Consider the following 24730-nt stretch of genomic DNA (forward strand, 5'->3'; position numbering starts at 1 on the left):
TACCTTGTCAGCTCGGGGATTTGAACTTGCAACCTTTCGGTTACTAGTCCAACGCTCTAACCACTAGGCTACGCTGTATTGCAGATCCTTTTCCACCGTGAAATAGGCTATAAAATAGCTGTGCTGTTACTCAGAATTGTAATTGTGTGCCCTCGTAATTTGAGTGGATTAAATTTGGACACCCAAGCTATAGGCTTCTGTAGGGATGAACCTGCTGAGTTGATGTAAACTCATTACAATGTTTTAATTATGCCCAGGTTTTTCTTTGTTTTATTTTCCAATTTGTATCATGTTAAATATTAGCCACTATCGGGAGCCACCATCAGTAATGCCCACATACATTTATAACGGTTTTAAATTTGTAGCTTACATTTAGCATCATTCCATTCCGTTTACCTTCCCTTCCTCTGTGTAGTTGTTCCTGAGGGTCGCTAGCATGAGTGGATCATATTATAGATCATGTTGTGCAATAATGTGGGACATGTAGCCTATCGGAATCATTATGGAACTGAGACCACATGTAACAGTTTAAACCTGGAATCAGGGCCTTGGTGAACAGCAGAAGTATTTGGTGAACAGCAGAAGTATTTGGTGAACAGCAGAAGTATTTGGTGAACAGCAGAAGTATTTGGTAAACAGCGGAAGTATTTGGTAAACAGCGGAAGTATTTGGTAAACAGCGGAAGTATTTGGTAAACAGCAGAAGTATTTGGTGAACAGCAGAAGTATTTGGTAAACAGCAGAAGTATTTGGTAAACAGCAGAAGTATTTGGTGAACAGCAGAAGTATTTGGTGAACAGCAGAAGTATTTGGTGAACAGCAGAAGTATTTGGTGAACAGCAGAAGTATTTGGTGAATAACAGAAGTATTTGGTGAACAACATAAGTATTTGGTGAACAGCAGAAGTATTTGGTGTAGAGCAGAAGTATTTGGTTAATAACTGAAGTACTTGGTAAATAACAGAAGTATATGGTGAGTAACAGAAGTACTTCATAAATAACAGAAGTATTTGGTGAACAGCAGAAGTATTTGGTGAACAGCAGAAGTATTTGGTGAACAGCAGAAGTATTTGGTAAATAACAGAAGTATTTGGTGAATAACAGAAGTATTTGGTGAACAGCAGAAGTACTTGGTGAACAGCAGAAGTATTTGGTGAATAACTGAAGTACTTGGTAAATAACAGAAGTATTTGGTGAACAGCAGAAGTATTTGACATACTGTATGCAACAAAGAATAAAATATTCCTAGCTGTTTGTTCCGTTTTAATAAGTTGCCAACATGCTTTGATCGTACCCCTAAGAATATGCAGTCCTAAAAGCGATTCCCTAAGGCACTAAGCATACCTGTTTTGCCGCGAATTCCTCATCACGGCCGTCTCCAATAACCACATAGGTCACATTCTTCCCAAAACGAGAGACGATGCGCTCAAAGCAGCCCTCTTTCCCTACGGAAGGAAAGACCACAGGAAGAGCAACTGGAGTTAATATAGTTCATCCAATTTGGGATCAAATACAAATATTTCTAAGGTATACCTGGGAATTTTTGGCAACGGGGCCCTGTATAGACTTCTCCAGAGTCAGATTAACTTTTGGATGACATTTTAGAGGTAGTTTCGCAAGCCAATGCTAACTAGTGTTAGCACAATGTCTAGAGGCCTATGGTATCTGCTAGCATAGCTAGTAGATAAAGGGCCACATTGTGATTTTGGCAAAGTATCCATTTAAACCCAACAGCTAAGTTAAACATCTGTTAAGGTCAGTGTGTGTGTGCTGTGTGTGTGTGTGTGCTGTGTGTGCTGTGTTTGCTCTGTGTGTGCTGTGTGTGTGTGCTGTGTGTGTGTGTGCTGTGTGTGTTGTGTGTGTGCTGTGTTTGCTCTGTGTGTGTGTGTGTGCTCTGTTTGTGTGTGCTCCATGTGTGTGCTGTGTGTGTGCTGTGTGTGTGTGTGTGTGTGCTCTGTTTACCTATCTTGGTAGCGCTGTAGATGTTCTCTATGAGGAAGACATCCCCAAGACCATAGAGCAACACTTTGGCCAGAGCAGGCACCAGCTGGGTGGTCGTCACCAGGACATTCATACACTTACCCCTGTGGACACACACACGGACACGTGAGAGAAGAGGAAGGACACACACACGTGAGAGAAGAGGAAGGACACACACACGGACACGCGATAGAAGAGGAAGGACACACACACGGACACGCAAGAGAAGAGGAAGGACACACAAACACACGCGAGAGAAGAGGAAGGACACACAAACACACGCGAGAGAAGAGGAAGGACACACAAAAAAAATAACTATATACAGTCTGACCTAAATAAAAAATATCAAGTAAAAAAAAAACTGGAAGATGAGAATAAACTCTCTAAATGTCAAACTCACTGTGCTGACCTGGACTGGATAAGCAGCAAGGATTTGAGTGCTGTGCTGAGCCAGGCGTCCGTCATATTCTCCATCTCAGACTGGAGCCGGAGGAGCAGCTCCCTCTTCATGGGACTCAGCAGGCCTGGAGGAGAGAGGTTAGAGGCGTTTCTACCACAGCAGGCCTGGAGGAGAGAGGTTAGAGGCGTTTCTACCACAACAGGCCTGGAGGAGAGAGGTTAGAGGCGTTTCTACCACAACAGGCCTGTAGGAGTGAAGGTTAGAGGCGTTTCTACCACAACAGGCCTGTAGGAGAGAGGTTAGAGGCGTTTCTACCACAACAGGCCTGTAGGAGAGAGGTTAGAGGCGTTTCTACCACAGCATGCCTGGAGGAGAGAGGTTAGAGGCGTTTCTACCACAACAGGCCTGTAGGAGAGAGGTTAGAGGCGTTTCTACCACAACAGGCCTGTAGGAGAGAGGTGAGCACGACGCGAAGTGCCTGGATACAGCCCTTAGCCATAGTACACTATATTTACAAAAGTATGTGGACACCCCTTCAAATGAGTGGATTCTTCTATTTCAGCCACACCCTTTGCTGACAGGTGTATAAAATCGAGCACACGGCCATGCAATCTCAATAGACAAGCATTGGCAGTAAAATGGCCTTATGAAGAGCTCAGTGATTTTCAATATGGCACCGTCATAGGATGCCACCTTTCCAACAAGTCAGTTTGTCAAATGTCTTCCCTGCTAGAGCTGCACCGGTCAACTGTAAGTGCTGTTATTGTGAAGTGGAAACATTTAGGAGCAACAAGAGCTCAGTCCCAAAGTGGTAGGCCACAAGTTCACAAGAACGGGATCGCCGAGCGCTGAAGGGCGTAAAAATAGTCTGTCCTCGGTTGCAACACTCACTACATAGTTCCAAACTGCATCTGGAAGCAATGTCAGCACAAGAACTGTTTGTCTGGAGCTTCATGAAATGGGTTTCCAGCCGCACACAATCCTAAAATAACCATACGCAATGCCAAGCGTTGGCTAGAGTGGTGTAAAGCTTGCTGCCATTGGACTCTGGAGCAGTGGAAACACGTTCTCTGGAGTGATGAATCACGCTTCACCATCTGGCAGTTCGACGGACAAATCTGGGTTCAGAACACCTGCTCGAATGCATAGTGCCAGCTATAAAGTTTGGTGGAGGAGGAATAATGGTCTGGGCCTGTTTTTAATGGTTTGGGCTAGGCCCCTTAGTTCCTGTAAAGGGGGAATCCTAATGTTCCTAGGCCGTCATTGAAAATAAGAATTTGTTCTTAACTGACTTGCCTAGTTAAATAAAGGTAAAATTCAAAATTTTAAATGCTACAACATTCTTGAACAATTCTGTGCTTCCAACTTTGTGGGAAGGCCCTTTCCTATTTCAGCATGACAATGCCGCCTTGCACACAGCATGGTCCATATAGAAATGGCTTGTTGAGATCGTTGTGGAAGAACTTGACTGGCCTGCACAGAGCCCTGACCTCAACCCCATCGAACACCTTTGGGATGAATTGGAACGCCGACTGCGAGCCAGGCCTAATCGCCCAACATCAGTGCCCAACCTCACGAATGCTCTTGTGGCTGAATGGAAGCCAGTCCTCGCAGAAACGTTCCAACATCTAGTGGAAAGCCTTCCCAGAAGAGTGGAGGCTGTTATAGCAGCAAAGGGGGGGGACCAACTCCATATTAAATGCCCATGATTTTAGAATGAGATGTTCGATGAGCAGGTGTCCACATACTTTTGGCCATATACCACAAACCCCAGAGGTGCCTTATTATATTTATAAACTGGTTACCAACATAATTAGAACAATACCCTTTCAGCCAATCAGAATTCAGGGCCCGAAACACTCCGTTTATAATTGTTTTTACCACATCTGGATGGGAAACCAGACGCTTCTGGAAGTGGTGTTGACGGGCGACATATATAAATCCCAATGCCCCAGGGCAATGATTGGGGACATTGTCCTGTGTAGGTTGCCGTCTTTCGGATTGGACATTAAACAGTTGTCCTGACTCTCTGTGGTCACTAAAGATCCCATGATACTTATCGTAAGAGTAGTGGGTGTTAACCCCTGGTGTCCTGGCTAAATTCCCAATCTGGCCTTTAAAACCATCATGGCCAGCTAATCATCCCCAGCTTCCAATAGCCTCTTTCATCCCCCCTCCTCTCCCCTGTAACTATTCCCCAGGTCGTTGCTGTAAATGAGTATTCAGTCAATTTACCGGGTTAAATAAAAATTTTTAAAAAATCAGGATTTGATAGATTACTAGATAAATGTCTGGATAGATTCTAGATTCCAGTAAGCAACTAATACAAGTATGTTATTCCTTCAATGAACATGAATACTCTTCCAGGAAATATGGTAACAGACGAAAGCACACAGAGGCACATGTTTTTATTTTATTTGAACACATAATTTGCTAACTAACATCTCAAATAGTCACAAAATAGATAAATATTGTAGCAACTATTTAAAATGTAACTCGTGAGGACTGTGTACATCATGCCATAAGGGTTTTCCCAGCAAGTCCCAGTCAGGTGATTATTTAGAAGTTGAACACAAATACAGAGTTGACACGGATCTCACCTCCCACGTTCCCTTTGTATCCGTTGTAGATCTCCTTCAGGCGACGATAACGGAAGGCCAGTTTCCTCATCCACTCCACCCCGCCCTGGACTCCTGTGGCGGCGCCTACACCACTGGGGTTGTGGAAGCCATCCGCTAGGAAGTTGTAGGCGCTGATAGGAGGAATGAGAGAGAGAGAGATGTGGCTAGTTAGGAGAGATAGATATTTTATATGTTGCTAGTTAGGAGAGATAGATATTTTATATGTTGCTAGTTAGGAGAGATAGATGTTTTGTATGTTGCTAGTTAGGAGAGATAGATGTTTTGTATGTTGCTAATTAGGAGAGATAGATGTTTTGTATGTTGCTAGTTAGGAGAGATAGATATTTTATATGTGGCTAGTTAGGAGAGATAGATGTTTTGTATGTGGCTAGTTAGGAGAGATAGATGTTTTGTATGTTGCTAGTTAGGAGAGATAGATGTTTTGTATGTGGCTAGTTAGGAGAGATAGATGTTTTGTATGTGGCTAGTTAGGAGAGATAGATGTTTTGTATGTGGCTAGTTAGGAGAGATAGATGTTTTGTATGTTGCTAGTTAGGAGAGATAGATGTTTTGTATGTGGCTAGTTAGGAGAGATAGATGTTTTGTATGTTGCTAGTTAGGAGAGATAAGATGTTTTGTATGTGGCTAGTTAGGAGAGATAGATGTTTTGTATGTGGCTAGTTAGGAGAGATAGATGTTTTGTATGTGGCTAGTTAGGAGAGATAGATGTTTTGTATGTGGCTAGTTAGGAGAGATAAGATGTTTTGTATGTTGCTAGTTAGGAAAGTAGGGACTCTGTTGGTGGACATAAAAGCATTATTACATTGGACTATCATCATCATCATCATCATCATCATCATACAGAGAGGTTTGTATGTGACCTCCGAACAAAGGAGGGTATCTGAACGTCTTGGTTGTTGACAGTAGCGTCACAGACACACCTCAGATCCTGTCCGTTGTCATCAGAGGCTACGTCTTCAACATGAACCTGATCACACTCCTAAGAAGAGAAAAGGAAAAGTGTGGGGGGGGGGGGGGGGGTGTCAACCATTTAGTCGAAAATCGTCCCCATTCAATCCAACATTCTGTCAGGGGCGGCAGGGTAGCCTAGTGGTTAGAGTGTTGGACTAGTAACCGAAAGGTTGCAAGTTCTAATCCCCGAGCTGACAAGGTACAAATCTGTCGTTCTGCCCCTGAACAGGCAGTTAACCCACTGTTCCTAGGCCGTCATTGAAAATAAGAATTTGTTCTTAACTGACTTGCCTAGTTAAATAAAGGGAAAATAAATAAAAAATACAATTCTGTGACACTATCACTAGCTCACACCAACGACAGCTAACTGCAACAGCGTTAGAACTTAATTCAACACATAAAGTTGCTAGCTGCCACATGCCTAGCCTCTTCTGACTGTTAAGCTCTTCGAGACAGACAGTGAGTCGTCAGAGAAGACTATCACTGCAGGTAGCTACCTCCAGGTCATTGAAGAAGAGGTGTGTGTCTGCCAGGTCAAAGATCAGCTCCTCCATCTGAAGGCCCAGGTTCAGCACAGTGTCGGAGTCCTACACAACCCCAACATTTATATGAATAGAAATCGGATCACCCATCAATAGATTAATGTATCTCTATTAATCATCCCCCAAATACAGAGGAGGGACAAAGGTTAGCAAGAAGGAAAGCCATCTGATCATATTTAAACTACAAATTAATCTTAAGCCTTTCGGGAATTATTCAGACCTATTGACTTGTTCCACATTTTGTTACGTTTACAGACTTATTCTAAAAAATGTCCCTCATCAATGACAAAGCGGAAACGGGTTTTTAGATTTGGGAGAAGGGTAACAAAAAAACATTTCTGCAGCATTGAAGGTCCCCAAGAACACAATGGCCTCCATTATTCTTAAATTGAAGAAGTTTGGAACCAGCAAGACTCTTCCTAGAGCTGGTAGCCGGTCCAAACTGAGCAATCGGGGGAGAAGGGCCTTGGTCAGGGAGGTGACCAAGAACCTGATGGCCACTCTAACCGAGCCCCAGAGTTCCCCGGTGGAGATGGGAGAACCTTCCAGAAGGATAACCATCTCTGCAGCACTCCACCAATCAGGTCTTTATGGTAGAGTGGCCAGACGGAAGCCACTCCTCAGTAAAAGGCACATCACAGCCCACATGGAGTTTGCCAAAAGGAAACAAAAGGACTCTCAGACCATGAGAATCAAGATTTTCTGGTCTGATGAAACCAAGATTCAACTCTATGGCCTGAATGCCAAGCATCACGTTGGGAGAAAACCTGGCACCATCCCTAAGGTGAAGCATTGTGGTGGCAGCATCATGCTGTGGGGATGTTTTTCAGTGGCAGGGACTAGGAGACTAGTCAGGATTGAGGGTAAGATGAACGGAGCAAAGTACAGAGAGATCCTTGATGAAAACCTGCTCCAGAGAGCACAGGACCTCAGACTGGAGTGAAGGTTCACCTTCCAACAGGACAACGACTCTAAGCACACAGCCAAGGCAATGCAGGAGTGTCTTCGGGACAAGTCTCTGAATGTCCTTGAGTGGCACAGCCAGAGCCCGGACATGAACCCGATCGAACATCTCTGGAGAGACCTGAATGTTGCTGTGCAGCAAAGCTCCCCATCCAACCTGACAGAGCTTGAGAGGATCTGCAGAGAAGAATGGGAGAAACTCCCCAAATACAGGTGTGCCAAGCTTGTGGCGTCATACCCAAGAAGGTGCAGGAGTAAAGGAGTAAAAATACTTACGTAAATCTGATATTTCAGTTTTTGTGTGTCGATTGATGAGGGGAAAAAAACAACTATTGAATCCATTTTACATTAAGGCTGTAACGTAACAAAATGTGGAAAAGGTCAGAATACCTTCCGAATGCACTGTACTGCCTTGAATAACACGATGGCTCAAAATATGACACAGATGATTTGGATATACCTTGCCAAACTTCTGAGAGAAGGACCCAGTGAGCAGAGAGTGGAAAATTATGATCGTTTCATCCAGATCCCACAGAAAGATTCGCTGAAAGAGAGGGGAAGACGACAAATGGGGTCAGTAACTAAGGCATTAATCAGAAAAACATTTTCATGATTCCAGGATCTTATAAAATAACATGAATATATTAAACAAGAACACATTTTAGTAGAGCGGAGACCTAAAGAGAATCACCGGAGTATGAAGGAATGGTGTATATCTGTGTTCATGTGGGCCTTATCGTTACCTCCAGGTCAGCGTCAGTAGGCTGGTTGCTGTCTGATTTCTTGGCCTTCCCCTTGGCCTTCCCAGCAGGGTTCCTCCTCCCCGCCTCGTCCTGGTCCAGGGCCCCCGTGGGGAGGGCCACACCTGTAGGCAGGGCTACGCCGGTCGGGAGGTTCTCACGTGGGCATGTATCTGAGGTAGAGGGCACAGACATGTTGAAGACTGACAGTTGAAAAACTGCACACATAAAGATGTTAAACTCTCCATATTTCTGAAAGTTGAACACAGGCTATATATGGCCTAACAAGCCCATAATCAAGGCAATGTAGAGAATCTAAAACTATTTTAACTTCCTACTTGATCCCACAGTGCTATCCATCCAGGTATATGTACACATGCAATGAATATGGAACTGGCATTCATACAGTAAGACAGAGTGAATCCTATAACGGGAGGTATCAGAAGTACCTGGATGGTCCTAAGGTAAGACGATACTAGTACCACAGGTAACGAGTAGCTATGGTAAATGGTACCATGGGTAGCTAGTAGCTATGGTAACTGGTACCACAGGTATCAAGTAGCTATGGTAATTGATACCAACGGTAACCAGTAGCTATGCTAACTGGTACCAACAGTAACCAGTAGCTATGCTAACTGGTACCAACAGTAAGTAGTAGCTATGGTAATTGGTACCAACGGTAACTAGTAGCTATGGTAACTGGTACAGTAGCTATGCTAACTGGTACCACCAGTAACCAGTAGCTATGGTAACTGGTACCACCGGTAACCAGTAGCTATGGTAACGGGTACCACCGGCAACTAGTAGCTATGGTAACAGGTACCACCGGTAACTAGTAGCTATGGTAACTGGTACCAACGGTAACTAGTAGCTATGGTAACTGGTACCAACGGTAACTAGTAGCTATGGTAACTGGTACCAACGGTAACTAGTAGCTATGGTAACTGGTACCAACGGTAACTAGTAGCTATGGTAACTGGTACCAACGGTAACTAGCAGCTATGGTAACTGGTACCAACGGTAACTAGTAGCTATGGTGACTGGTACCAACGGTAACTAGTAGCTATTGTTATGAGGAACGGCTGAAGTACCTGTAGTGCTGGGCAGTCCAGCCAAGGCACTGCCCTCTGTCTTTATAGCTGGATACCCGGCCACACCCATACTGGATCCATTCTCTTCGCCATTGGGCAGCCCGGCAGGGAGGTAGCTAAGGGGCGGGGCGTAGTACTGAGGGAACTGGGTCTGGCCCAGAGAGTTGATGTTATAGCTGCTGAACTCCTGCAGCAGGACAAACACACAGAGACGAGACATGAAGATCAGTGTGAAACAACAAGGGTGCATCCCAAATGAGATCCCTTTTCCACAATTCCCTCTACACGGAGTGGACAAAATATCAAGAACACCTGCTCTTTCCATGACAGACTGACCAGGTGAAAGCTATGATCCCTTATTTATGTCACTTGTTAAATCCACTTCAATCCATGTAGATGAAGGGGAGGAGATGTAGGATGATTTTTAAGCCTTGAGACATGGATTGTGTATGTGTGCCATTCAGAGGGTGATTGGGCAAGACAAGATTTAAGTGCCTTTGAACGGGGTATGATAGTATGTGCCAGGCGCACCAGTTTGTGTCAAGAACTGCAACGCTGCTGAGTTTATCACCCTCAACAGTTTCCTGTGTGTATCAAGAATGGTGCACCACCCAAAGGACATCAAGCCAACTTGACACAACTGTGGGAAGCATTGGAGTCAAAATGGGCCAGCATCCCTGTGGAACGCTTTCAACACCTTGTAGAGTCCATGCCCTGACGAATTGATGCTGTTCTGAGGGCAAAAGAGGGTGGCGGTGGGGGGGGGGCTACTACAGGGCTCTGGTCAAAAGTAGTGCACTATGTAGGGAACAGGGTGCCATTTGTGACGCAGGCCCGCTCCACTAGATTAGGCCCGCTCCACTAGATTAGGCCCGCTCCACTAGATTAGGCCCGCTCCACTAGATTAGGTCCGCTCCACTAGATTATGTCCGCTCCACTAGATTAGACCCGCTCCACTAGATTAGGCCCGCTCCACTAGATTAGGCCCGCTCCACTAGATTAGGCCCGCTCCACTAGATTAGGCCCGCTCCACTAGACTAGACACCGCTGCTCCCTTAGGCAACGCTGCTCCCTTAGACACGTAACAGCATAGTGACGTCACCACGCACAGCACGGGAAGGCTCTGTATAGAGAGACACGTCAAAACACAGACACGTCAAAACACTGGAGAACAAAAACAACAACAAAAAGACTGGAATCAACACTGACTATTCAAGATCCTTCCCTCAAGGGTTCGCAGTAGCATCAGTAGTGAAAAGTACAAGAACACATCTGTTTAAATTCTAGCCCCCTGATAGTTGTGTCCAGTAAACTGCCTGGTTCACACTATGGGACCGATCAGGAATGTGCTGGCACCGATAAGTCTTTTCCAGCACTGAGTGAGATAGATTGCTTGCCTTGGCTGGGGTATGAGCAGTGCACATGGCCTGGGTCTGGCTGGGTTGAGGTATATGCTGACCTGAAGCTGAGGAACCCAGGCTGGCCAACAGAGGGTGCTGCATCAGGCAGCCCAGTCTCTGACTTAATACCTGGCCACATAGCACCTGAGGGAGGGAGCGAGCGAAAGGAGGTAGAACGGGAAAGAAGAAGAGAGATGTAGAGAAGGAAACAAGTTAGAAATAAATACTTTTCAGTCAAAAAGTTGAAACGTATTTGTTGCAAGACGTAGATCTAGGATCAGCTCCCCCTAGGTACAGATCTAGGATCAGCTCCCCCTAGGTACAGATCTAGGATCAGCTCCCCCTAGGTACAGATCTAGGATCAGCTCCCCCTAGGTACAGATCTAGGATCAGCTCCCCCTAGGTACAGATCTAGGATCAGCTCCCCCTAGGTACAGATCTAGGATCAGTTTCCCCTAGGTACAGAACTAGGATCAGCTTCCCCTAGGTACAGATCTAGGATCAGTTTCCCCAAGGTACAGATCTAGGATCAGCTTCTCCAATCCCAACCTTAACCATTAGTGGTGAAAATGCAACAAGAGTCTAGCATCTTTGATTGGGGGGGGGGCGGCACAATTTGAACTGTGAGCAACACATTTTAGCAGCCTCCCCCCTTGACAGCAGGGAGAAAATGAATATACATTTTAGGGTTCATCTCCTGCAATTCTACACATTTTGCCATGGGGCGGAGAGAAGATTTTGCGATTTTATAACGAATTTTCTGCAATTCTACACATTTTACTATAAAAAGGTGGAGAGAAATGTTTACAGTTTTTAAATACGATATCTGAGTGAGAGCGACTAACTCGCTAGACTAACTTAGCAGTCAAAAATGTTTTAGCTGACATGGGCTAATTGAGTGTGTCAGTGACGAACATAAGATGCACAACCATGTTTCCATATTGCACCATGTCTATTCTACTATTCTAACCCCCGACTCTGCTCCTAAATCTGCAGGCCTATAAAAACGAAAAGGGGGGGCAGGCCTATAAAAACGAAAAGGGGGGGCCCCCCCATTGCCCATTCCTGCTTTACACTATATTAGAAGACTTAGAGCAGCGGAGGGACTGACCAAATGGTGGGAGGCCGTAGGTCTGTCCTGCTTGGGGGAAGGCAGTGTAGACTGTAGCCTGGGTCTGTCCTGCTTGGGGGAAGGCAGTGTAGACTGTAGCCTGGGTCTGTCCTGCCTGAGGGAAGGCAGTGTAGACTGTAGCCTGGGCCAGAGGAGGAAAGGCACCCTGGCTGGTGGTGTAGGATGTGACTGTTGGTCTGTGGGATAGACGAGGAGAGATGCACAGACATACTGTAGTAAGGTTGCAAAATTCTGGAACCTTCCCCAAATATTTTAGTTATTTCTCCTGCTTATTCCTTCCTGAATCTTCCAACCGGGATTTTTTTTGGGGGGGGGGAACTTGGACATTTTGGGAAAGTTATCAGAATTTTGCAATAAAGTTCTACCTAATAGCATGCAACGGAGAACTAGGCCCGCATTTATCAAGAGTCTCAAATTAGGAGCCCTGATTTAAGATCAGTTTTGCCTTGTTGATCACATGGAATCATATCATTACGCAGGTTGGACCTGATTCTAGATCAGCAAACCTCACTCTGAAACACTTGATACATATGCTACCCTACCAAGCAAAAAGGCAATAACTGCTAATTTGGTCAAAAAAAAAAAAAAAAGTTCAATGTCATTATTTTGCTACATTAAATACATGCTTAATCATGTGGACAAGTATCCTGCATCTATTGTGTTCTGGAGAAAATGGGGGTCATGTTAGCAGTAACTGTATAAAGTTACTGTGAAAACCAAGGTAAATAAATTTCTCAGTTCCACGCTATGAACAGTTACTGCTTTTTTGCTTGGTAGGGCAACATGGGTCCTGAACAGCTATGCTCAATAAAAAGGTCTCTACAGACTTTCCACAGATACAGTCCTACATTAGCATTTATACAGTAGAACTAGAATCATCATAACACCGATTACATCTGGCTGCACCATGCATTTCCCTGCGGGAACAATAAAGTTTTAATTGAACAGGCATGCAAGTCCCAACATACAAGGTGTTTCCCAATCCTGGTCCCGGGGACCTAAAGGGGGGCACATTTTGTTTTTTGTCTTAGCACTATCACACTTGATTCAACAAAACAACTCATCATCACGCCTTAGATTTTCAGGCGTGTTAGTGATATTACAAAACTTGTGCACCCATTTGGCTCCGCAGGACCAGGAAACACTGAATAACCAATCACAACAGAGGATATTTACCTGCTTCCTTGGTAGATGTGGGAGTTATATTCAGAGGCTGTTGTTGTGGTGAGCGCTCTGCTGGCCACCGCTGGGGAAAAAAAGAACAACAGTAGCTAAGCTTAATTGAATGTTTTTTTTTACAAAACATGCTCTCATTATGACAAATGAAAAGGGAGTGTAGACCCAAGGAGTGTGTTGCTCGTATCGATGTGTGTGTGTGTGTAGGGTGTGTTGCTCGTACCGGTGTGTGTGTGTGTGTGTGTGTGTGTGTGTTGCTCGTACCGGTGTGTGTGTGTGTGTGTGTGTGTGTGTGTGTGTGTGTGTGTAGGGTGTGGTGTTCGTACGTGTGTAGGGTGTGTTGCTCGTACTGGTGTGTGTAGTGTGTGTTGCTCGTACCGGTGTGTGTGTGTGTGTGTAGGGTGTGTTGCTCGTACCGGTGTGTGTGTGTAGGGTGTGGTGTTCGTACGTGTGTAGGGTGTGTTGCTCGTACTGGTGTGTGTAGTGTGTGTTGCTCGTACCGGTGTGTGTGTGTGTGTGTAGGGTGTGTTGCTCGTACCGGTGTGTGTGTGTGTGTGTGTAGGGTGTGGTGTTCGTACGTGTGTAGGGTGTGTTGCTCGTACTGGTGTGTGTAGTGTGTGTTGCTCGTACCGGTGTGTGTGTGTGTGTAGGGTGTGTTGCTCGTACCAGTGTGTGTGTGTAGGGTGTGTTGCTCATACCGGTGTGTGTGTGTGTGTGTAGGGTGTGTTGCTCATACCGGTGTGTGTGTGTGTAGGGTGTGTTGCTCATACCGGTGTGTGTGTGTGTGTGTAGGGTGTGTTGCTCATACCGGTGTGTGTGTGTGTAGGGTGTGTTGCTCATACCGGTGTGTGTGTGTGTAGGGTGTGTTGCTCGTACCGGTGTGTGTGTTTGTGTGTAGGGTGTGTTGCTCGTACCGGTGTGTGTTTGTGTGTAGGGTGTGTTGCTCGTACCTGTGTGTGTGTTTGTGTGTGTGTGTGTGTGAGAGAGAGTTATGAACTCGTCACAAGCCCAAGGCCTCACTCCTCTGTCTGAACCAGACTGAACCAACAGTCAACCATCTGTACCAATGAACCACCAGATGTTGTCTATTCAACAGACAGTATGATTCCATCTGATCTTCACACCCCAATAGATAGACATCTTCTCTTAGAAGCCACTCACCTCCATCAAGCTGGGCATTAGACAACGTAGAGTATGAATTGTCCTGATCTCCTGAGCCGAAGAGAGTAGGAGGGATCTGGTCATCACGTAGTCCCCTAAAAAAAAAAAACACACATCGACATCCATGTACCAAATATCACAGCCTATTTCCTACCCACAGCACAGTCAGCACCAGAATATATGAGCGTCCTTTTCAACTGCTCCGCTAAAAAAAAGTCAACAGGGGAAAAAATACAAATAAATAAATAAATAGAAACTGTAAGAAGCTCACAATCAAAAAAAAAATTAAACTGTAAGAAGCTCACTTTTAAAAATATCTAAATAGGTCAGGAGACAGACAGGGAGACTAAGAAGGTCAACAGGGAAAAATATAAAATAAATAAATAAAAACTGACGCTCCAAATTCACTCCATTCATTATAAAAATCACTATTTAACCAACAATCCATCTATTATTGTGACTACTTGGACCTACCATTTCGTATTGAAAACAAACCATATGATTTGAATGAAAATTATTTGAATAAACATGAAAAAGGTGAATGTAAGAAGCTCACCATTTTAAAATAGGTAGCCTATAAACACTGTAAATAGGTCAGGAGACAAACAGACAGGGAGACTAAGAAGGAACTACACTGTATTATTTAGGCTGTAATTTCATGGCAATAGCCTACAAAGTAATACATTGTGAAGCATTTGTGAGTGCAACACAATAGGCTGGTAGGGACATAAAGCTCTCAGCACTTAAAACATTTAATTTTAGTTTATATAAGTTTGGACACCTACGCTTTTCAGAGTTTTTCTTTATTTTTGACTTTGTTCTACATTGTAGAATAATAGTGAAGACATCAAAACAATGAAATAACACATATGGAATCATGTAGTAACCAAAAAAAGTGTTAAACAAATAAAAAATATATTTTATATTTGAGATTCTTCAAAGTAGCCACACTTTGCCTTGATGACAGCTTTGCACACTCCTGGCATTCTCTCAACCAGCTTCAAGAGGTAGTCACCTGGAATGCATATCAATTAACAGGTGTGCCTTGTTAAAAGTTCATTTGTCAAATTTCTTTCCTTCTTAATGCATTTGAGCCAATCATTTGTGTTGTGAAAAGTTAGGGCTGGTACAGAGAAGATGGTCTTTTACCAAATAGGGCTAAGTCCATATTTATGGCAAGAACAGATAAAATAAGCAAAGACAAACAACAGTCCATCATTACTTTAAGACATGAAGAAAAAGTCAATGCAGAAAAATGTGGGTACTCTGAAAGTTTCTTTAAGTGCAGTCGCAAAAACCATCAAGCGCTATGATGAAACTGGCTCTCATGAGGACCACCACAGGAAAGGAAAACCCAGAGTTAACTCTGCTGCAGAGGATAAGTTCATTACAGTTACCAGCCTCGGAAATTGCAGCCCAAATAAAAGTAACAGACACATCTCAACATCAACTGAGACTGCATGAATCAGGCCTTCGTGGTTGAATTGCTGCAAAGAAACCAAAAAATATGTCCTTTGATTGGATGAGTCCAAATTAGAGATTTTTGGTTCCAACCGCCGTGTCTTTGAGAAATGCAGAGTAGGTGAACGGATGATCGCTGCATGTGTGGTCCCCACCGTGAAGCATGGAGGAGGAGGTGTGATGGTGCTTTGCTGGTGACACGGTCAGTGATTTATTTACAATTCAAAGCACACTTTTAACCAGCATGGATACCACAGCATTCTGCAGCGATACACCATCCCATCTTAGTGGGAATATAAATTGTTTTTCAACAGGACAATGACCCAACACACACCTCCAGGCTGTGTAAGGGCTATTTGACCAAGGACAGGGATGGAGTGCTGCATTAGATGACCTGGCCTCCACAATCACCTGACCTTAACCCAACTGAGATGGTTTGGGATGAGCTGGACCACAGGGTGAAGGAAAAGCAGCCAACAAGTGCTCAGCATATGTGGGAACTCCTTCAAGACCATTGAGATGGTTTGGGATGAGTTGGATCGCAGAGTGAAGGAAAAGTATATTATGATTTGTTAAACACTTTGTTGGTTACTACATGATTCCATATGTGTTATTTCATAGTTTTGATGTCTTCATTATTATTCTACAATGTATAAAATAGTACAAATAAAGAAAAACCCATGAATGAGTCGGTGTCCAAACTTTTGACTGGTAGTGTAGGCTGAATTAAATACAAATTACATGGGAAAAAAACCCATCTTATTTGGCTCAGTCTACAGTGCCTTTGAATTAAATGTCTAGAAACACGAGTTTGTCCAGTCTGTGGCTTCAGGCTCATGCGATTGTGCCTGGAGTCAAGACAGCAGTGGAGAATGTCCTCCGCGCTAGCAGTCACTGGGGATGCTCAACACACTTTTGGCCACTCTTGCCAGGCTGGGCAGAAATGCAGAGGTTTTCACGCAAAATAATCCTATTATAACAGAAAGCACTTTAAAAGTTGGAATATGCCAGGCCTATTGGGCCAAAATTAATTATGGCCTATTGTATATAGATAGTAAAACAAAAATTCTGAGATCTGATTTTTTTGTTTATAAATACTTTGCTACAATGACATAATTATCTACAAACTGAATTCCTTTCTTTTAGCATGTGCACGTAGTAAGTACACCATCATGCTTTGGGGATATGTGTCTTTTCAGATGCCACAATGATTCTTTAGTTGTGGATAATACATCACTGCACTCCTTCTCTTGGTTCTCATCTTTGTAAGTCACCTTGTTTTAGCACCTGTGTGTTTTATCAATTTCTTGATGAAAATATTTAGCGAACTCCAAGACTGTAGCTAAAGCAAGGGGCTATAGCAGCACACAAGTAGACTACAGATGCATGCTGGGCCGGGCATGCCCTGAGCTCGTGAGGTGAGCGCTACTGGAGCAGGCGAGAAGGCTGATGCTCCAGCCTTTGGATATTTCACTCTGCACTCCAGTCAAATTGGTCTCGCTGCGCTCCAGTACCGCTCACATACTCTGGTCAGCATTACCTGTGGTACTGAGAGTCCAATCTAAACGGACCATCAAACTATTCAACAATCCGCACTTATCGGTCTAGCCCTCAACGGGAGAATCTTTGAAAGACCACTAACAGCCACAATACGAGAAAAAAAACTATCACTCAAGAATATTCTAGTGTGTGAGTGACAAAGCTGACTGACCCTGTCAAACATCTCCTCCTTTGGTCATGCATCTTATTCATTCTGAGTGACTTTCCATTTAAAAAAAAAACATTGAATGTTAGAAAATAAACAATTAAAAACTGACCTTGGCTCTTGGTTCAGTCCAACGTCCAGCTCATGTCTGGCCTTCTTGGTCTGTAAAAGTCCAACACATAGGTTTACATCAATGACATCAGCTCTTCTTTTAGTCTCCAAACACTTACAAGTATCATTCCACCAATTAGGTGCCTTTTGAGCAGTCAATTTAGTGAATTTTTATTTCACCTCATTTTAATATTCTGTCAAAGAGCACATTCAACTTAATAAAAAATGTTTTCCCATTCCAAGAGGTTAAATACATTTTTGTTGTTGAAATACTATAATAACTGCCTATTAAGTGCTAAATAAACACAGAAGACCGTAACAGGGTTGACGACTTCATCTTAAATCATCCATTAAGCCCCTTGTGATAGGGGGAAATAGAAGCTTGTTGTGTCCATCAGGGAGGGGCAATTGAATGCATGCTTTACAACAACAAAAATGTTAATAGTAAAAACATTTCTAGCCGGTCTATGGGTAACTGAGTTGACATGTGGTGCTCGACCAGCTCAATTTCCCACCGCAAACGCCACAAATAAAAGAGAGTAAAACCAGCTCTTTATCTGATCTTTATCTTACTATTAGTTGTATTGTGTTTCTGTTCAAAGACCATATTAGATGTGTCATGCTTCTTTATAGTATTTTCAAGTGACATTTTCACCATATATACATATATTTATTTTTTCTCTACGTGACAATGAATCAATCACTAACCACATTAAATAAACAATACATTTCAGAAATTACTGTCAAAGCAAAAAATTAACTAGGGTTTTACAAGGATTTGTGAAAACATGGAGAAATGGTGCGTTTAGGTGGGTCAAGATCATCAAAGACAAACAGAATTTTAATTTAATAACGCGTTAGTTCTAGTAGCTATGTTGACTATGACGTTAGTTGATGTGGTGATAACGATGTAAGCTGTGTGTAGCGGTTAGTGGTTATGATATAAAGGTATGCCTTGGAAAGTTGGTTTTCGCCTGGTCACACACAGCTAATGTGTTGTGCACTGAAGTCCACAAGCGAAGGGAAAAGGTGAGAGGAGGAGAGTGTGTAGCTGCGAGAAGGAATTACACAACGAGCAAAATTAATGTGGCTGCTATGAAAGTTGTATCACAGGCTGTATCATAACCGGCCGTGATTGAGAGTACCCTAAGGCGGCGCACAATTGGGCCCAGCGTCGTCCGGGTTTGGCAGGTGTAGGTCGTCATTGTAAATAAGAATTTGTTCTTAACTGACTTGCCAAGTTTAAATAAAGGTTACATTTTAAAAATATAAACAATAAAGTGAACTGTGATTGCGTGTGATCAGGGATGTAGTCATTCCGCCTATTCTGTTGAAAAACTATTCTTAAACTGAAGCAAATGAAACGGGGATAAACATACCTGAATATGTCCGGTAGAAACTAATTTTGCAACTGTTGGACTAATGATTACACCCTAGATCAGTTATATGCAGGCAAGAGTGTGCAAGGCGGTAATGAATGTGTCACTGTCTATCACCTTGATTACACTATAATTTCTGTCAATCTGTGTGCACCTACGTTGCAAACTCTCATTCATACGCTAGGTTGTAGCATCCTCATGATGGGTATAGGGATAATTAGAGTATCATGCAGTAATCTAAACCTATCGCTGTTACATTGAACTGGGTGAATGGAATATAAATAACAGTCATCCAATACGCTGTAATAGATAAGGTCATGCTCATCAAAAAAATAACAAAATAATTGCATCCTCCCGCATCTTAAAACGTCACCAACCGCCACTGGTGTAAACATTAGTGTATGTTAAGGTGTGAGGTGATAGTAAGGTAAATGTCAGGGTGAAGTGTGAACTCACCGGCAAGTCAGGCAGGTCCTGCGAGTCGTCCATATGCGCTGAGCCACTTCCTCCTGACATGTCTCTACTCTCTACTTCTTGGGGAGGCCGTCTGGACACTGCTTCACACAAACGCATACAGACAGACAAAAAAACAGTATGTACAGAGTGAGTGGACAGGACCAGTGCTTTAAGTAGCCTCCCTTTTGACCAGCCGTGATCCCTTCCCCCTCCATCCTCCCCTGACACATCTCCGGTTCAACCCCCGCCCTCCTTACTATCGTAGGATTTGATCAACAGAGGCGCGATATCTCCCCACCGGGGGGGGGGGGCACAGTTTGTCTAATCACCCGCACGGGAGGGCAGGTGAGACAGGTGAGACACGTGCAGCACTGACGTTGCACCGTGACCCCCCACCACTCCAATGTTTACAGTTAAGTGGATTAAGGTGAGTGTGCCTCCTTACATGTGACCTAGCCTACATTGAGGGAAATGTATTGTCTGTGGATTATATCAGAGGCATTAGGTGTTCAGGTGCAAGCTGTCGTATCAATAGGTGGTCTGCTGGATAAGATCTAACCTCATTTTCAGCCACCAACCCGTATGTTTACAGTGCATTCAGGAAAGTATTCAGACACCTTGACTTTCCCCCCCACACATTATTAAACTACAGTCTTATTCTAATATGTATTAAATAATTGTTTTCCCTCAATCTACATACAATACCCCATTATGACAAAGCGAAAACAGGTTAAAAGATGTTAGCAAATGTAATAAAAATCAGAAATACCTTATTTTACATAAGTATTCAGAACCTATGAGACTCGAAATTGAGCTCAGGTGCATCCTGTTTCCATTGATCATCCTTGAGATGTTTCTACAACTTGATTGGGAGTCCACCTGTGGTAAATTCAATTGATTGGATATGATTTGGAAAGGCACACACCTGTCTATATAAGGTCCCACAGTTGATAAGGCATATCAGAGCAAAAAAAACAAGCCATGAGGTCAAAGGAATTGTCCATAGAGCTCAGAGACAGGATAGTGCCGAGGCACAGATCTGGGGAAGGGTACCAAAACATTTCAGCAGCGTTGAAGGTCCCCATCATTCTTAAATGGGAAGAGCTTGGAACCATCAAGACTCTTTAATTTACAAATATATATATATATATATATAATATTTCACCTTCATTTAACCAGGTAGGCCAGTTGAGAATAAGTTCTCATTTACAACTGCGACCTGGCCAAGATAAAGCAAAGCAGTGCGACAAAAACAACAGAGTTACACATGGAATAAACAAATGTACAGTCAATAACACAATAGAAAAATCTATGTACAGTGTGTGTAAATGTAGTAAGATTATGGCCTATTTATTTCCTTACCTCCCTAGAGGCAAAATAATTACAATTTAGCATTAACGCTAGAGTGCTAGATGTGCAGATGATGTGCATCTAGCGATACTGGGGTGCAAAATAAAAAAATATAATGATAATAACAATATGGGGATGAGGTAGTTGGGTGTGCTATTTACAGATGGGCTGTGTACAGGTACAGTGATCGGTAAGCTGCTCTGACAGCTTATGCTTCAAGTTAGCGAGGGAGATAAAAGTCTCCAGCTTCAGTGATTTTTGCAATTCGTTCCAGTCATTGGCAGCAGGTAACTGGAAGGAAAGGCGGTCAAGGGAGGTGTTGGCTTTGGGAATGACCAGTGAGATATACCTGCTGGATGGAGCATGTGCTACGGGTGGGTGATGCTATGGTGACCAGTGAGCTGAAATAAGGCAAGGCTTTACCTAGAAAAAACGTATAGATGACTTGGAGCCAGCGGGTTTGGCGACGAATATGTAGCGAGGGCCAGCCAACGAGAGCGTACAGTGGTGGGTAGAATATGGGGCTTTGGTGACAAAACGGATGGCACTGTAATAGGCTGAGTAGAGTGTTGGAGGCTAGGTCAAGGATCTGTAGGATAGTCAGTTTTATGAGGGTATGTTTGGCAGCATGAGTGAAGGAGTGTTGGAAAATAGGAAGCCGATTCTAGATTTTATTTTGGATTGGAGATGCTTAATGTGAGGTGCTCTTCCTAGATTTGGCCTCACGGCCAAACTGAGCATAATAAAATATATTTTGATTTGATTTGTTTTTGGTTACTACATGATTCCATGTGTTAATTCATAGTTTTGATGTCTTCACTATTTTCTCTCTCTCTCTAAAGAAATGAGTAGGTGTTCTAAAACTTTTGACTGGTACTATATACAGTGGGGCAAAAAAGTATTTAGTCAGCCACCAATTGTGCAAGTTCTCCAACTTAAAAAGATGAGAGAGGCCTGTAATTTTCATCATAGGTACACTTCAACTATGACAGACAAAATGAGGGGACAAAAAAAAAATCCAGAAAATCACATTGTAGGATTTTTAATGAATTTATTTGCAAATTATGGTGGAAAATAAGTATTTAGTCAATAACAAAAGTTTATCTCAATACTTTGTTATATACCTTTTGTTGGCAATGACAGAGGTCAAATGTTTTCTGTAAGTCTTCACAAGGTTCACACACACTGTTGCTGGTATTTTGGCCCATTCCTCCTCTGTAAGAAGTTATAGGTCTGTGAGAGCCAGAAATCTTGCTTGTTTGTAGGTGACCAAATACTTATTTTCCACCATAATTTGCAAATAAATTCATAAAAAGTCCTACAATGTGATTTTCTGGATTTATTTTCCTAATTTTGTCTGTCATAGTTGAAGTGTACCTATGATGACAATTACAGGCCTCACTCATCTTTTTAAGTGGGAGAACTTGCACAATTGGTGGCTGACTAAATACTTTTTTTGCCCCACTGTATTTGGGTATTGATTTTAAGAAAGGCGCTTTTTTCGCAAATGCGCTTGTTAAATCACCCGTTTGGCAAAGTAGGCTGTGATTCAATGATAAATTAACAGGCACCGCATCAATTATATGCAACGCAGGACAAGCTAGATAAACTAGTAATATCATCAACCATGTGTAGTTAACTAGTGATTATGTTAAGATTGATTGTTTTTTTATAAGATAAGTTTAATGCTAGCTAGCACCTTATCTTGGCTCCTTGCTGCACTCGCATAACAGGTAGTCAGCCTGCCACGCAGTCTCCTCGTGGAGTGCAATGTAATCGGCCGTGATCGGTGTTCAAAAATGCAGATCATCGATTGTTATAAAAACTTGAAATCGGTGCACTTCGCAAAATAGATGGCATCATGAGGTAGGATAATTATATGGATATATTGAAGCAACATCTCAAGACATCAATCAGGAAGTTGAAGCTTGGTCGCAAATGGGTCTTCCAAATGGACAATGACCCCAAGCATACTTCCAAAGTTGTGGCAAAAGGGCTTAAGGACAACAAAGTCAAGGTATTGGAGTGGCCATCACAAAGCCCTGACCTCAATCCCATAGAACATTTGTGGGCAGAACTGAAAGAGTGTGTACGAGCAAGGAGGCCTACAAACCTGACTCAGTTACACCAGCTCTGTCAGGAGGAATGGGACAAAATTCACCCAACTTATTGTGGGAAGCTTGTGGAAGGCTACCCGAAACATTTGACCCAAGTTAAACAATTTAAAGGCTAAGCTACCAAATACTAATTGAGTGTATGTAAACTTCTGACTTACTGGGAATGTGATGAAAGAAATAAAAGCTGAAATAAATAATTATCTCTACTATTATTCTGACATTTCACATTCTTACCTTAAAGTGGTGACTAACTGACCTAAAACAGGGAATCTTAACCAGGATTAAATGTCAGAAATTGTGAACAACTTTGTTCAAATGTATTTGGTTAAGTGACATATATATACACACACATATATATATATACATATATATACATACATACATACATACATACATATATATATAAGGAAACACCCTATTAGATACTATGCCTTCTGCAAACGTTTTAAAAACATTCCAAATGACAACAAAAGTGTTGATGTAACATCCATAAGGCCTCCTATGTCTCCAACATGCCAATATTTAGAAGCCCCCCCCCCAGAAAAGGCGGTACTATATACAGATTAAAAGATGAATTCTCGGAAAAAGGTCCATTCTCTGAGACATTCAAAGTTGTGATTTGTGCCTGCACATTCCCGTCATCTGCAGTGCAGTGTAACACTGATATATATATATATTATTTTTTTTACATAGGAATTTAAAATAAGATGGTTTAAAGGTTTGCAAATGGACCGGACCTGGGTATTTTCTATTGAATTTAGGCCTATTGTGAATCTGGCCTCTAGCCTAATACGCCGTTAAGATCTGGCTCGTGAGACTATTGTGAATCCAATACCATCTCTGTCTTGAAAACCATACGTAAGCTCCACCTAATCCCAGCACCTGCTGTTATGAAGGTAACCTGGAACTTGCTATGCTCAGTGATTCCCTGATATTACGCTATGATGTAGCCAGTTCTCTGAACCTTCACTAGAGAAATTCCTAATGTAAAAAAAAAACATAAAAATAGCCTGTCACTTTGTGGACAACAGGGGGAGAAGATACTATTTCATACCATTTAATTGTTTTACTATTTTCTACATTGTAAAATAATATTGAAGACAAAAAAACTATGATAACACACATGTGGAATCATGCAGTAACCAAAGAAGTGTTAAACAAATCAAAAATATGTTTGATATATTTTAGATTATTCAAATAGCCACCCTTTGCCTTGATGACAGCTTTGCACACTCTTGGCATTCTCTCAACCAGCTTCACCTGGAATATTTTTTTCCAACAGTCTTGAAGGAGTTCCCACACATGCTGAGCACTTGTTCACTCTGCTTGTTTGAGCTGTTCTTGCCCTAATATGGACTTGGTCTTTTACCAAATAGGGTTGTGTCTGTATACCATCCCTACCTTGTCACAATACAACTGATTGGCTCAAACGCATTAATGAAAGAAAGAAATTCCACAAATCAACTTAACAAGGCACACCTGTTAATTGAAATGCATTCCAGGTGACTACCTCATGAAGCTGGTTGAGAGAATGCCAGGTGTGTGCAAAGCTGTCATCAAGGCAGAGGGTGGCTACTTTGAAGAATCTCATATAAAATATTTTTATTTAACCCTTTTGGGGTTACTACATGATTCCATATGTGTTATTTCATAGTTTTCATGTCTTCACTATTCTACAATGTAGAAAATAGTAAAAATAAAGAAACCCTGGAATGAGTAGGTGTGTCCAAACTTTTGACTGGTACACACACACGCATACATACACACATATATAAGGATAGGCGAATGAGTGATAATGTATGTTTCATTAAGGTTGGCTTCTTAGCATTCGTAGCAATGGTTATCAACTGTACCGCAGAGATGGAACATAAGTCACAGAAATAGATGTGGGGGTACGAGATTTAACTTCAGAATAGTTACAGGGTGTGTTAAGTGGTAGTGTCCCGTCTCAGGTAGGGTTGCCCATTTGTGGGTA

At 42.6% G+C, this 24730-nt stretch overlaps 1 protein-coding gene across 1 annotated transcript in view; it reads right to left on the reverse strand.

The window, feature by feature from the left end:
* Positions 1 to 24730, reverse strand: part of LOC109908416 (eyes absent homolog 3-like) — a 32468-nt gene that overhangs the window by 6574 nt on the left and 1164 nt on the right. Inside the window, exons 2-16 of the mRNA XM_031794953.1 lie at positions 19289 to 19386; positions 17455 to 17504; positions 14177 to 14271; positions 13016 to 13085; positions 11819 to 12015; positions 10664 to 10851; positions 9308 to 9650; positions 8220 to 8389; positions 7937 to 8020; positions 6469 to 6558; positions 5941 to 5999; positions 4979 to 5130; positions 2388 to 2502; positions 1961 to 2082; positions 1343 to 1443 (exon numbers count right to left, since the gene is read on the reverse strand). Coding sequence (XP_031650813.1) covers positions 1343 to 1443; positions 1961 to 2082; positions 2388 to 2502; positions 4979 to 5130; positions 5941 to 5999; positions 6469 to 6558; positions 7937 to 8020; positions 8220 to 8389; positions 9308 to 9650; positions 10664 to 10851; positions 11819 to 12015; positions 13016 to 13085; positions 14177 to 14271; positions 17455 to 17504; positions 19289 to 19348 — 1896 coding nt within the window. The 5' untranslated portion in view covers positions 19349 to 19386. The remainder of the gene's footprint in view (positions 1 to 1342; positions 1444 to 1960; positions 2083 to 2387; positions 2503 to 4978; positions 5131 to 5940; positions 6000 to 6468; positions 6559 to 7936; positions 8021 to 8219; positions 8390 to 9307; positions 9651 to 10663; positions 10852 to 11818; positions 12016 to 13015; positions 13086 to 14176; positions 14272 to 17454; positions 17505 to 19288; positions 19387 to 24730) is intronic.

The sequence above is a fragment of the Oncorhynchus kisutch genome, linkage group LG17 (assembly GCF_002021735.2).
Source record: "Oncorhynchus kisutch isolate 150728-3 linkage group LG17, Okis_V2, whole genome shotgun sequence".
Classification (NCBI taxonomy): domain Eukaryota; kingdom Metazoa; phylum Chordata; class Actinopteri; order Salmoniformes; family Salmonidae; genus Oncorhynchus; species Oncorhynchus kisutch.